The sequence below is a fragment of the Cherax quadricarinatus genome, chromosome 66 (genome assembly GCF_038502225.1).
Source record: "Cherax quadricarinatus isolate ZL_2023a chromosome 66, ASM3850222v1, whole genome shotgun sequence".
NCBI lineage: Eukaryota > Metazoa > Arthropoda > Malacostraca > Decapoda > Parastacidae > Cherax > Cherax quadricarinatus.
In genome coordinates, this window is record NC_091357.1 from 23,721,246 (window position 1) to 23,736,729 (window position 15,484).

Below are 15,484 nucleotides of genomic sequence, written 5' to 3' on the forward strand. Positions count from 1 at the left end.
GAATATGCACAGATACGAAGGGAGGCCCAACGTCAATATGAAAATGACATAGCAGCAAAAGCCAAATCTGACCCGAAGCTGTTATACAGCCACATCAGGAAGAAAACAACCGTTAAGGACCAGGTAATCAGGCTAAGGAAGGAAGGAGGAGAGACAACAAGAAATGACCGTGAAGTATGTGAGGAACTCAACAAGAGATTCAAAGAAGTGTTCACAGAGGAGACAGAAGGGGCTCCAGAAAGACGGAGAGGTGGGGTACACCACCATGTGCTGGACACAGTACACACAACCGAGGAAGAAGTGAAGAGGCTTCTGAGTGAGCTAGATATCTCAAAGGCAATGGGGCCAGATAACATCTCTCCATGGGTCCTGAGAGAGGGAGCAGAGGCACTATGTGTACCCCTAACAACAATATTCAATACATCTATCGAAACAGGGAGATTGCCTGAGGCATGGAAGACAGCAAATGTGGTCCCAATCTTTAAAAAAGGAGACAGACATGAAGCACTAAACTACAGACCAGTGTCACTGACATGTATAGCATGCAAAATCATGGAAAAGATTGTCAGGAGAAGAATGGTGGAACATCTAGAAAGGAATGATCTCATCACCAGCAGCCAACATGGTTTCAGAGATGGGAAATCCTGTGTCACAAACTTACTGGAGTTCTATGACATGGTGACAGCAGTAAGACAAGAGAGAGAGGGGTGAGTGGATTGCATTTTCTTGGACTGCAAGAAGGCTTTTGACACAGTACCACACAAGAGATTAGTGCAAAAACTGGAGGACCAAGCAGGGATAACAGGGAAGGTGCTGCAATGGATCAGGGAATACTTGTCAGGAAGACAGCAGCGAGTAATGGTACGTGGCGAGGTGTCAGAGTGGGCACCTGTGACCAGCGGGGTCCCACAGGGGTCAGTCCTAGACCAATGCTGTTTCTGGTATTTGTGAACGACATGACGGAAGGAATAAACTCCGAGGTGTCCCTGTTTGCAGATGACGTGAAGTTGACGAGAAGAGTTCATTCGATTGAAGACCAGGCAGAACTATAAAGGGATCTGGACAGGCTGCAGACCTGGTCCAGCAACTGGCTCCTGGAGTTCAATCCCACCAAGTGCAAAGTCATGAGGATTGGGGAAGGGCAAAGAAGACCGCAGACGGAGTACAGTCTAGGGGGCCAGAGACTACAAATATCACTCAAGGAAAAAGATCTTGGGGTGAGTATAACACCAGGCACATCTCCTGAAGCGCACATCAACCAAATAACTACCGCAGCATATGGGTGCCTAGCAAACCTCAGAACAGCATTCCGACATCTTAATAAGGAATCGTTCAGGACCCTGTACACCGTGTACGTTAGGCCCATATTAGAGTATGTGGCACCAGTTTGGAACCCACACCTAGCCAAGCATGTAAAGAAACTAGAGAAAGTGCAAAGGTTTGCAACAAGACTAGTCCCAGAGTTAAGAGGTATGTCCTATGAGGAGAGGTTAAGGGAAATCAACCTGACGACACTGGAGGACAGGAGAGATAGGGGGGACATGATAACGACTTACAAAATACTGAGAGGAATTGACAAGGTGGACAAAGACAGGATGTTCCAGAGACTGGACACAGCAACACGGGGACACAGTTGGAAGCTGAAGACACAGATGAATCAAAGTGATGTTAGGAAGTATTTCTTCAGCCACAGAGTAGTCAGGAAGTGGAATAGTTTGGGAAGCGATGTAGTGGAGGCAGGATCCATACATAGCTTTAAGCAGAGGTACGATAAAGCTCATGGTTCAGGGAGAGTGACCTAGTAGCGACCAGTGAAGAGGCGGGGCCAGGGGCTTGGACTCGACCCCTGCAACCTCAACTAGGTGAGTAACTAGGTGAGTACACGTACACACACACACACACACACACACACACACACACACACACACACACACACACACACACACACACACACACACACACACACACACACACACACACACACACACACACACACACACACACACACAGGAGCTCGGACTCGACCCCTGCAACCTCAACTAGGTGAGTACACACACACACACACACACACACACACACACACACACACACACACCAGCCGGGCTGTGGCTCGTACGTTGGTTTGCGTGCAGCCAGCAGTAACAGCCTGGTTGATCAGGCTCTGATCCACCAGGAGGCCTGGTCACAGACCGGGCCGCGGGGGCATTGACCCCCGGAACTCTCTCCAGGTAAACACCCATAATATAACCTGATATGCTGACATGGACGATAATATAACATATCTGATTCCTAATTCATAAAAGATTGGCTTCCATCTTTTTCCTTCCCTCTCTCTCTCTCTTCCGTATCCTTATTGTACCATGGGCATAGTAAGAGATTACTGTATGAACATCTGTGAGCTGTGATTATTCAACTTTCTACCCAAAGATGTCAAAAATAATGCTGGAACAAGTGTAGAAGTTCTCAGTGTTCTTATCTGTTGTTTGGCATGCATAAAAAAAAAAAAGTTTCTTAAGTTCCTCATTCGTAAGTTTGGAAGTTGGTAATACAAAAAGAATATATTTTTGAAGTGTAACATTGGTAGAAAAAATTGTTTCATTAATATAATTATTTCATTAATATAATTACCAGGTAAACACAGGATAACAGAGAAATCTTTAATTTTTAGCCACTAGTAAATAAAATTGCATATCTAGAAATGTAATGATGTTAGTTAATATTGGTGTGTCTAGGCTTTGCTGCTGGTGTGCTGGAGGATGGTCCCAACCCTCGCAAGGGAAAGAAGTCAGATCAAGCACATCCTCCCATTCATCCAACCAAATACACCAGTGACCTGCATGGCAATGATCAGAAGATCTATGAGTTTATTGTGAGGCGCTTCTTGGCGTGCCTCAGCAAAGATGCCAAGGGCCTGGAAACTATCGTTGATATTGAAATTGCTGGAGAAGAAGTAAGTGTCTTGAAGCAATGTGTCTTGATAGATCTGCAATTTAGATAAGTAAATAGATAAATAAAATAAATAAAGTAGATAAAATAAAATAAAAATAAAGCATAAATATAATGGAACTCCAGTTTTCGTATTTAATTCATTTCAGAAGGTCATTCTGAATCTGAAACGTATGAAAACAAGCAACATTTCCCATAAGAAATAATGTAAATACAATTAATCCGTTCCAGACACCCAAAAATATTAACAAAAAATACATTTTTTAAGGTAGAATTGGTTTTTACATAGAGAAAACAACGAGAAATAAATCTTTCTTTCTTTCAACATACCGGCCGTATCCCACCGAGGCCGGGTGGCCCAAAAGGAAAAACGAAAGTTTCTCCTTTTACATTTAGTAATATATACAGGAGAAGAGGTTACTAGCCCCTTGCTCCTGGCATTTTAGTCACCTCTTACAACACGCATGGCTTACGGAGGAAGAATTCTGTTCCACTTCCCCATGGAGATAAGAGGAAATAGACAAGAACAAGAACTAGAAAGAAAATAGAAGAAAACCCAGAGGGGTATGTATATATATGCTTGTACATGTATGTGTAGTGTGACCTAAGTGTAAGTAGAAGCAGCAAGATGTACCTGTAATCTTGCATATTTATGAGACAGACAAAAGACACCAGCAATCCTACCATCATGTAAAACAATTACAGGCTTTCGTTTTACACTCACTTGGCGGACGGTAGTACCTCCCTGGGCGGTTGCTGTCTACCAACCTACTACCTAGGGGAAATAAATATAAAGCATTAATGAAATGGATAAATGAGCATTTAAATCACTATTACATACCTTTATTGAAGACTCTTGTTGGCATATGGAAAACAGTGAGGAGGGGAGAGGGAGGAGAGTTTGTTTGGAGACAAGACAAAATACCTAAATATGATGTGCTAATATCAACTCTATCGCTTATTTATTTATCACAATTCATCTAATATGACATATTAAACAATATTAATAACATAGAAACATGATATATATACTCTGGTATGAATAAAATATGTCATTATGTATGTGAGGAGTGGTGGTGGTGAGTTTATCAGAGCCACTGACAGCATAAGCCATACATATAGTGGTGGTGGTGGTGGTGGTGGCAGCAGAGGCCACCACCACTATTCATACTGAAACAATGTATGTAATTTATAAATAAGAAATATTTACACTGTAGTTTATAAATAAGAAATATTTACATTTAGCTTGGAGGAGATGCTGGCATTGGTTTAGGGTGGTGGAAAATATGCAGGCGGCATATGTTGTCAGTGGCCCTATATACCTCCAACAACATTGGAGGAGTTAGTTTCATGCCATCCTTTTTCTATCACTTAATCACTTAACCTACTTGCTACACTCTTAATGCTACACTTTTTGCTGGCTGGCGCTATAGCCTTTATCGACTCCTGCTGCTTTAGTATCACACATATCGTAGAATCACTGAAGAAGGCACATTCTCCCCTCTCTCTCAGCCCTTTACCAATGGGCTGGCTGTATGAACTTTGGGCCCATGGTGGCTAATTTCGCAGTCGCACTAAATAGTTAAACACCAAAAACAATGGATTGTTACGAAATGTTTTGGAATGCGCGAAGTAATGCTCACCCGACCAGTGAAATTGGCAGACTGAGATGCATACGCATGCATGAGTGGTGGCGTCCCCACGCGGGCAGTCACATATGATACGTATGATTTCTGGATCAAGGTCCGATATCCGGAACAAAATTTCACCCAAAAAAGGGTTCTAAATCCGAAACATCCGATATCCGGTATGTACGAAAACCAGAGTACTCGTCTAATTGTACTCACCTAATTGTGGTTGCAGGGGTCGAGACTCAGCTCTTGGCCCCGCCTCTTCACTGATCGCTAGTAGGTCCTCTCTTTTTCTGCTTTCTGAGCTTTGTCATAACTTGTCTTAAAGCTGTGTATGGTTCCTGCCTCCACTATATCACTTGCTAGGCTGTTCCACTTCCTGATTACTCTGTGACCGAAGAAGTACTTCCTAACATCCTTGTGACTCGTCTGAGTCTTCAGCTTCCAATTGTGACCCCTTGTTTCTGTGTTCCCTCTCTGGAACATCCTGTCTCTGTCCACCTTGTCTATTCCACGCATTATTTTGTATGTTGTTATCATGTCTCTCCTGACCCTCCTATCCTCCAGTGTCATCAGTCCGATTTCCTTCAACCTTTCTTCATAGGACATTCCCCTGAGCTCCGGAACTAGCCTTGTTGCAAACCTTCGTACTTTCTCTAATTTCTTAATGTGCTTGACCAGGTGTGGGTTCCAAACTGGTGCTGCATACTCCAGTATGGGCCTGACGTACACAGCGTACAGTGTCTTGAACTATTCCTTACTAAGGTATCGGAACGCTATTCTCAGGTTTGCCAGGCACCCATATGCTGCAGCCATTATCTGGTTGATGTGTGCCTTGGGAGACGTGCTCGGTGTTATGGTCACCCCAAGATCTTTCTCCTTGAGTGAGGTTTGCAGCCTTTGTCCACCTAGTCTATACTCTGTCTGCAGTCTTCTTTGCCCTTCTCCAGTCTTCATGACTCTGCATTTGGCAGGGTTGAAATCGAGAAGCCAGTTGCTGAACCACGTGTCCAGCCTATTCAGGTCTCTTTGTAATCCTTCCTGATCCTCATCTGATTTAATCCTTCTCATTAGCTTCACATCATCTGCGAACAGGGACACTTCAGAGTCTATCCCTTCCACCATGTCATTCACATATATCAAAAATAGCACTGATCCTAGGACTGACCCCTGTGGTACCCCGCTCGTCACAGGAGCCCACTGTGATACCTGGTCATGTACTATGACCAATTGTTGCCTCCCTGTCAGGTATTCTCTGATCCATTGCAGTGCCCTTCCTGTTATATGTGCCTGATCCTCCAGCTTCTGCACTAATCTCCTGTGAGGAACTGTGTCGAAGGCCTTCCTGCAGTCCAGGAAAATGCAATCAACCTACCCCTCTCTCTCGTTTCTTACTTCTGTTACCTTGTCATAAAACTCCAGAAGGTTTGTGACACAGGATTTGCCTTCCATGAATCTGTGCTGGTTATTGTTAATAGTTATGTTTTGTTCCAGGTGCTCTACCACTCTCCTCCTGATAATCTTCTCTATGACTTTGCATACTATACATGTCAGAGACACTGGTCTGTAGTTTAGTGCTGCGTTTCTGTCTCCTTTCTTAAAAATGGGGACTACATTAGCTGTCTTCTATACCTCAGGTAGTTGCCCAGTTTCAAGGGATGTATCGAAGATTGTGGTTAGTGGCACGCACAGCGGCCCTGCTCCTTCTCTAAGGACACATTGTACAGTGGACCCTCGGCTAACACCTTTAATCCGTTCCAGAGAGCTAGCCTTTAGCCGATTTAGCCTTTAGCTGTATTAATTTTCATTATAAGAAATAATGGAAATCCAATTAATCCGTTCCAGACACCCAAAAGTATTAACCCTTTCAGGGTTGATGCCGTACTAGTACGCATAAATTCTAGCGCCTTCAAATCTAGCGAGAGAAAGCTGGTAGGCCTGTGTATGAAAGAATGGGTCTATGTGGTCAGTGTGCACAGTATAAAAAAAATCCTGGAGCACACAGTGCATAATGAGAAAAAAAAGACTCCGACCACGTTTTTGCTTTAAAACAGCGACTTTGCAGTGTATTTTCGTATGGTATTTATGGTTGTATTCTAGTTTTCCTGGTCTCATTTTATAGAATGGAAGACATATTACAGAAACTGAGATGATTTTGATTGGTTTCACAATGAAAAGTACCTTGAAATTGAACTCAAAGTAGCAGAAATGTTCGATTTTTGCCTAAGTTCAAAAGTAAACAAATCATGCCACGTGTACAATACACATCAACTGGTGAGTCTAATATTCTTTCACAAGTGTGCTGATATTATTTATACCATTTCTACACTAATGCAGTAGTCTGCATAACAGTAAATCTTCTATTTTTTTGTGAGAATAAAAATTCAAAGTGGAAAGCAAAAGAATTGTAAGAGAGGCCTGGAGATGTGACTAATGAACAGAAAAAGCTATTTTAGTACCAGGAATGTCTGTCTTGTTTATTCTGGACCCTGTTTGGAAATTGGCGGCTTTTGAAATTTGTGTGAACAATTTCTGACCACTTTATTGGATAGTTGAAATCAGTAATGGATGATATCTTGTACTCATTCGATAGAAAAAATGGAGTTCTAGTGAAATAGTTATGATTTTTGTGGACTGGTACATAGGAATTGGCCGAAAATAGGGCTCAGAGTGGGCAAAATTGCCAATGCGTGAATATCGTCGAGACCGCTAACTTAGCGAGAGCATAATTCTGTAAGTTTTCCATCAAATTTCATACTTTTGGTGTCATTATGATTGGGAAAAGATTATCATTTCATAAGAAATTTTTTTTTTTTTTTTTCGAAAAATTTACAACCCTGAGAACAAGTCTCTGAGAGGGCCTGTCGACCCTGAAAGGGTTAAACAAAATAATTTGTTTTAAATGAAATATACATTTCCCTACACAGAAAACAATGATACATGCACAATAAACAATACTGAAATGACACTTTCCTTTATTGTGGACTTGTTGATGAGTGATGAGATGGGAGGAGGGAGAGGATGAAGGTGTACTAGTGTTTAGAAGGGGAATCCCCTTACATAAAAACTTCAGGTAACAAGTCCTTTTCTGAGGTTACCTCCCCTCTTGGTTTTTTAATGCCACTGGGAACAACTTGAGAGTCACTGGACCCCTGTCGCACAAAATATTTGTCCAGAGAGCTCTGTTTTTCACGTCCCTTTAAGATTTACCTAAAATGGGACACAAGAGTGTCATTGTACATGTTGCTACTTCGGATTGCAACAGCTGTGTCAGGATAATATTCTTCCATAAATGCTTGCAACTTTGTTCACATTGTACACATTTCCTTAATCTTTGACGAAGGCAACTTCCTCCGTCTCTCTTCCTCCTCCTCTGAAGCAAATTCCTGAGCTGTGATCTGTTGCTGTTGCACCTGAAGCTCATGCAGCTCTGTAGTGGTTAGCTCTTCATCATTGTCCTCCACCTACTCTTTCACATCCTCGCCACTAACCTCCAACCCCATGAACTTCCCCAATGCCACAGTAGGTTCCACAACTGGCATAGGCTCCTCAAGGTTAACCCCAAACCCTTCAAAATCCCTCTCTTGTGCACATTGTGGTCACAATTTTTTCCAAGCAGAGTTCAAAGTCCTGCAAGTCACTCCCTCCCAAGCTTTACCTATAAGGTTTATGCAATTGAGGATACTGAAGTGATCTTTCCAGAACTTTCTTAGGGCCAGTTCAGTGTCTGAGGTCACTTCAAAGCACTTTTGAAACACTGCTTTGGTGTACAGTTTTTTGAAGTTTGAAATGACCTGCTGATCCATGGGCTGGAGGAGAGGAGTGGTATTAGGAGGCAAAAACTTCACTTTGATGAAGATCAGCTCCCCCGCAATTTGTTCTTGCAAGTCGTGAGGATGAGCAGGAGCATTGTCCATTACCAGGAGGCACTTGAGTGACAATATATTTTCCAGGAGGTACTTTTTCACAGTGGGACCAAACACGTCATAGAACCAGTCCAAGAAAATGTCCCTAGTGACCCATGACTTACTGTTTGCTCTCCACATCACACACAATTTAGGCTTGATGACATTGTTTTTCTTGAACACTCTGGGAGTTTCAGAGTGATACACGAGTAAAGGCTTCACTTTGCAATCCCCACTAGCATTACTACAAAACATTAGAGTTAGAATGTCTTTCATAGGCTTGTGTCCTGGAGTGCCTTTTCTTCCTGAGTAATGTAGGTACTGTTTGGCATTTTCTTCCAAAACAGGCGTTTCATAACAAGGGTTACACCAATACATAAAGGTGGTGACCCTACAGATGTAAACAACTATAGGCCAATATCAAACTTACCATTGCTATCCAAAATCCTGGAGAAACTCGTGCACAGGAAAATATATTCATTTATAACGGCACAAAACATACTCAACCCCTGCCAATTTGGATTCAGGAAAAATAAAAGCACTAATGATGCAATTGTAAAAATGCTAGATCTGCTTTACACAGCATTGGAAAATAAGGAATATCCACTAGGAATTTTTATTGACCTAAGAAAAGCTTTTTATACAGTAGACCACGGCATCCTACTCCACAAACTTGACTATTATGGTATAGGAGGCCATGCGCTTTCATATTTCAAATCCTACCTTACTAATAGGTATCATTATGTCATCATTAAAGACACAGAGGGAGAGTTAGAGGTATTGGGAAGATGGAGGGAATATTTTGAGGAATTGTTAAATGTTGATGAAGATAGGGAAGCTGTGATTTCGTGTATAGGGCAAGGAGGAACAACATCTTGTAGGAGTGAGGAAGAGCCAGTTGTGAGTGTGGGGGAAGTTCGTGAGGCAGTAGGTAAAATGAAAGGGGGTAAGGCAGCCGGGATTGATGGGATAAACATAGAAATGTTAAAAGCAGGTGGGGATATAGTTTTGGAGTGGTTGGTGCAATTATTTAATAAATGTATGGAAGAGGGTAAGGTACCTAGGGATTGGCAGAGAGCATGCATAGTTCCTTTGTATAAAGGCAAAGGGGATAAAAGAGAGTGCAAAAATTATAGGGGGATAAGTCTGTTGAGTATACCTGGCAAAGTGTATGGTAGAGTTATTATTGAAAGAATTAAGAGGAAGACGGAGAATAGGATAGCAGATGAACAAGGAGGCTTTAGGAAAGGTAGGGGGTGTGTGGACCAGGTGTTTACAGTGAAACATATAAGTGAACAGTATTTAGATAAGGCTAAAGAGGTCTTTGTGGCATTTATGGATTTGGAAAAGGCGTATGACAGGGTGGATAGGGGGGCATTGTGGCAGATGTTGCAGGTGTAAGGTGTAGGAGGTAGGTTACTGAAAGCAGTGAAGAGTTTTTACGAGGATAGTGAGGCTCAAGTTAGAGTATGTAGGAAAGAGGGAAATTATTTCCCAGTAAAAGTAGGCCTTAGACAAGGATGTGTGATGTCACCGTGGTTGTTTAATATATTTATAGATGGGGTTGTAAGAGAAGTAAATGCGAGGGTCTTGGCAAGAGGCGTGGAATTAAAAGATAAAGAATCACACATAAAGTGGGAGTTGTCACAGTTGCTCTTTGCTGATGACACTGTGCTCTTCGGAGATTCTGAAGAGAAGTTGCAGAGATTGGTGGATGAATTTGGTAGGGTGTGCAAAAGAAGAAAATTGAAAGTGAATACAGGAAAGAGTAAGGTTATGAGGATAACAAAAAGATTGGGTGATGAAAGATTGGATATCAGATTGGAGGGAGAGAGTATGGAGGAGGTGAATGTATTCAGATATTTGGGAGTGGACGTGTCAGTGGATGGGTCTATGAAAGATGAGGTGAATCATAGAATTGATGAGGGGAAAAGGGTGAGTGGTGCACTTAGGAGTCTGTGGAGACAAAGAACTTTGTCCTTGGAGGCAAAGAGGGGAATGTATGAGAGTATAGTTTTACCAACACTCTTATATGGGTGTGAAGCATGGGTGATGAATGTTGCAGCGAGGAGAAGGCTGGAGACGTCATGTCTGAGAACAATGTGTGGTGTGAATATAATGCAGAGAATTCGCAGTTTGGAAGTTAGGAGGAGGTGCGGGATTACCAAAACTGTTGTCCAGAGGGCTGAGGAAGGGTTGTTCAGGTGGTTCGGACATGTGGAGAGAATGGAGCGAAACAGAATAACTTCAAGAGTGTATCAGTCTGTAGTGGAAGGAAGGCGGGGTAGGGGTCAGCCTAGGAAAGGTTGGAGGGAGGGGGTAAAGGAGGTTTTGTGTGCGAGGGGCTTGGACTTCCAGCAGGCATGCGTGAGCGTGTTTGATAGGAGTGAATGGAGACAAATGGTTTTTAATACTTGACGTGCTGTTGGAGTGTGAGCAAAGTAACATTTATGAAGGGGTTCAGGGAAACCGGCAGGCCGGACTTGAGTCCTGGAGATGGGAAGTACAGTGCCTGCACTCTGAAGGAGGGGTGTTAATGTTGCAGTTTAAAAACTGTAGTGTAAAGCACCCTGCTGGCAAGACAGTGATGGAGTGAATGATGGTGAAAGTTTTTCTTTTTTGGGCCACCCTGCCTTGGTGGGAATCGGCCAGTGTGATAATAATATAAAAATAAAGACACAGCATCATCAACACGGCCACTTGATACTGGAGTTCCGCAGGGGAGTGTCCTTGGTCCCCTGCTCTTCCTCGTTTACATCAATGATCTTCCAAACGTATCTCAACACCTGAAACCCATTCTCTTTGCTGACGACACGACTTATGTCATTTCTCACCCTAATCTTGCCACCCTCAATACCATTGTTAACGAGGAGCTGCTCAAAATATCGACTTGGATGACAGCCAATAAACTTACACTTAACACTGACAAAACCTACTATATTATGTTTGGTAGCAGAGCAGGTGTTGCACAACTTAACATTATGATCGACAACACTCTAATTGCCAGACATAATGAGGGCAAATTCCTAGGCCTATACCTCGACAACAACCTGAATTTCAGGACCCATATCCAACACATAACAAAAAAAGTATCCAAACAGTTGGGATCCTCTCCAAGATACGATACTATGTGCCGCAAAATGCCCTTCTCACACTATACCATTCACTCATTTATCCATACCTCACCTATGCTATTTGTGCATGGGGATCAACTGCAGCAATACACCTAAAGCCAATAATAACCCAACAAAAAGCCACAGTAAGAATAATCACTGAATCCCATCCCTGGCAACACACCCCCCCACTCTTCATAGATCTAAACTTACTCCCTGTTCAGAACATCCACACCTACTACTGTGCAATCTACATCTACAGGACCTTAAATTCCAATATTAACCTTGACCTAAAACACTTTCTTGATAGTTGTGACAGGACCCACAGGCATAACACCAGACACAAGCATCTCTATGACATTCCCCGTGTCCGACTAAACATTTACAAAAATTCAATGTATGTCAAAGGCCTTAAAATCTGGAACACCATACCTGAAAACTCTAGAACTGCAGACACATTCATCACCTTCAAAACTACCGTTAGAAAACATCTTATCTCCCTGATACACCCCGTCAACTAACTACATGAAAACCACCTGGTGATTCACACTTTCACTCACTCACCCATTTGACTATAAACACAGAAATACGAATCTTAATCTTAAAATAATGAATCCTAACTAGTCATAAGTTTGCCTGTGATACTCCAATATAGAAACTATGTATTGTGCCAAAACAAAAACATTCACATTGCTAAACCTACAATCTAGTATTTAGTCACTTAGCCATAATACCAACTTACTCCATAATTTGTAATAATTTAGAGTTAAGAATTAATCTAAGTCTGCCCGAAATGCCTAGCCATGCTAGGTGTCCTAGTGGCCCCCTCTGTAATTAGTATTTTATTACACGTAAACCACACAATAACCAAAATCTGTAAACCCTGCATTGTAATCCTTATAGAGAATAAACTTGATTGATTGCTTGATTGATTGATTGATTGATTGTTGGGGTTTTAATTTTTCAGTGTCTGTGTACTCCTTAACCCTTTCAGGGTCCAAGGCCAAAATCTGAAGTGGTGCTCCAGTGTCCAAGAAATTTAAAAAAAAAAAAAAAATTATTTTTTCTTACAGAATTAAAGAGTATATTTTTGTGAAGGTAATAAGACAAAAAAAATTTCTGATCAGTACTTACCGAGATACAGTGCCGAGAAGTTTACCCAAAATGACCGGGTGGCGGCAACATCGTCGATTTCCACATACGTGCATTACTTTATTTAACGTTTTTTTGTAATTTTTTCTTTTCTTTTCTAATTTTTTTCTTTTCCTACTAACATTTGGGGCCTGAGAGACCAATACTGTATATAATGTATATATATAAACTCACTGTATTGAACACAATAACCGCACTAAAGTTATTATCATATTATTGTTTACCACTTTTGTTTATTACAATAAACATGCACAAATCTTGTATAATACTAATGTTCTATCATATATTTACATATTTACAATCACTGGGCATGGTTTTAGAACTGCTGGAGCTTGTGGAAGTCCTTGATATATGGACCATGCATTTTGTAACAGAGACAGAAAGGTCAGACAAAGAGTGTGTCTTCCTGGAGCTGGTGTTGGTGACATAGTCAGCAGGTTGGATAATATTATGGCAGGTAATGGGAACAAGCCCATTATCTGTCTTAGTGCTGGGGGTAATGACATTGGAAAGGACAGGAGAGAGGAGCTGCTGGATAAGTACAGGTCAGCCATAGAAGTAGTTAGGTCTCAGGGAGGGATCCCAGTCATATATAGCATCTTGCCTAGAAAGGGAGTGGGCAATGAATGGATGTCTAGGGCAATTGGTATAAATTGCTGGCTAGACAGGTACTGCAAGGAACTTGCAATCCCATTCATTGATAACTGGGACCTATTCTTTGGCAAACATGATATGTATGCAAGGGATGGGGTTCATCTCTCTGGGGATGGAGTGGTTGCATTAGCCAATTCAATTGAGAGGGTAATTGATGACTTGTCTAGGAATTTAAACTGATAGATTATAGAGGTATGGGTGTTTGTGGGAAACAATCAGGCTGCAGCATTAGGGTTAAAAACGGCAGTTATTACTGGGATATCTCGGATATGTTTAAAAGACAATATTCAAAATAAAGTTGCTAGTAATGGCAAATCAATTGATCAACAAACAGAGAGAGATAGTAGAGGGCAACGAGTGACTAGCTCCCTTAAGGTTTACTATACAAATAGTAGGAGTCTAAGAAATAAGATAGATGAGCTAAGATTGCTTGCAAGTATAGGTAATATAGATATTTTTGGTATAACAGAGACCTGGTTCAACCTGAAAGATAGAGAAATGCCTTCTGAATGCAACATACAGGGTTATAAACTATTCCACACTGATAGGGTCAACAGGAAGGGTGGTGGTGTGGCAATGTATGTCAGAGAAAAATTTAAATTGTTGTCTTAGACATGATATAAGATTAGAAACATCGAACACAGAATCTGTTGGGCTACAGTTTCTCGAGGGACGTGACAAATTAATTTTGGGTGTGATTTATAGGCCCCCAAACCTTGATAGGGAGGGCAGTAAGCTGTTATGGGACGAAATTCATAAGGCATCTAGATATGAAAATGTTGTGATAATGGGAGATTTTAACGTTAGACAAATTGATTGGAACAATATGACAGGAAATCTTGAGTCTAGTGACTTTCTTGATACGGTTCAGGATTGCTTTTTAGAACAGGTTGTGACAGAACCAACTAGAGGAAACAATCTGCTTAACTTGGTTCTTGCCAACAAAGATTCACTAATTAATAATCTTGAGGTTAATGATGAGCTTGGGGAAAGTGATCACAAATCACTTAGTTTCAATATATCATGGAATTACCCAGATAACTGCAATCAAATCCCTGTCCCAGGTTTTCGCTTGGCCGACTTCATGGGACTGAAAAATTACCTGGGTGGGCTAAATTGGGATGTCCTGACTATGGGTCAGGTAGGTGATCTTGGTTGCCAATATGACGTTTTTCAGAGCATAGTTCTAGCTGCCCAGACAACTTTTGTTCCAAGTAGGGAAATTAGATCTAACAAAAATGATCCCAAATGGATGAACAATAGATTAAAACATCTCATTGGTCAAAAGAGAGGCATATATAGGCATATCAAAAGAGGGGGTGGGCAGTTAAGAAATCAATATATTCAATTAAAGAGAGAAATAAAGAAAGGAATAAGAAAAGCAAAAAGGAATTATGAGGCTTAGGTCGCAAGGGATCCAAAGACTAACCCAAAAGGGTTCTTTCAGGTATACAGAAGTAAGATTAGGGACAAGATTGGCCCACTTAAGAGTAACTCTGGTCAGATCACTGTCAGTGATAAGGATATGTGTAAAATTCTCAATACCTACTTCCTCTCAGTTTTCACCCAGGAAAATACTAGCAATATTCCTGAAATAATAGATTATGTAGAACAGGATGATAATAAACTATGTACGATTGCAGTAACTAGTGACATGGTCCTCAGACAAATAGAGAAACTAAAACCTAATAAATCCCCAGGCCCTGATGAACTGTTTGCAAGGGTGTTAAAGGAATGTAAAGAGGAACTTAGCATACCTTTGGCTAATCTTTTTAACATTTCACTACAAACTGACATAGTGCCTGATAAGTGGAAAATGGCAAATGTAATACCTATTTACAAGGCAGGTGACAGGTCCTTGGCTTTGAACTATAGACCATCAAAATGGTATACAATACCGACAGGTTGTTAGGTAAGACACATATGCAACAGTTAGACATCTTTATTCCGAAACGTTTCGCCTACACAGTAGGCTTCTTCAGTCGAATACAGAAAGTAGGCAGGAGCAGTAGAGATGTGAAGACGATGTAATCAGTCCATCACCCTTAAAGTCGTAGAATTTGAGGTTGTCAGTCCCTCGGCC

The 15,484-nt window shown here is 41.4% G+C and overlaps 1 protein-coding gene across 7 annotated transcripts in view; it reads left to right on the top strand.

Moving 5' to 3' along the window:
- The window catches only part of Top3alpha (topoisomerase 3-alpha), a 108,627-nt gene that overhangs the window by 34,918 nt on the left and 58,225 nt on the right, over positions 1 to 15,484 (top strand). For all 7 annotated transcript variants that reach the window (XM_070099288.1, XM_053798991.2, XM_053798989.2 and 4 more), the window contains exon 9: positions 2,733 to 2,950. In XM_070099288.1, the coding sequence (XP_069955389.1) occupies positions 2,733 to 2,950 (218 nt within the window). The remainder of the gene's footprint in view (positions 1 to 2,732; positions 2,951 to 15,484) is intronic.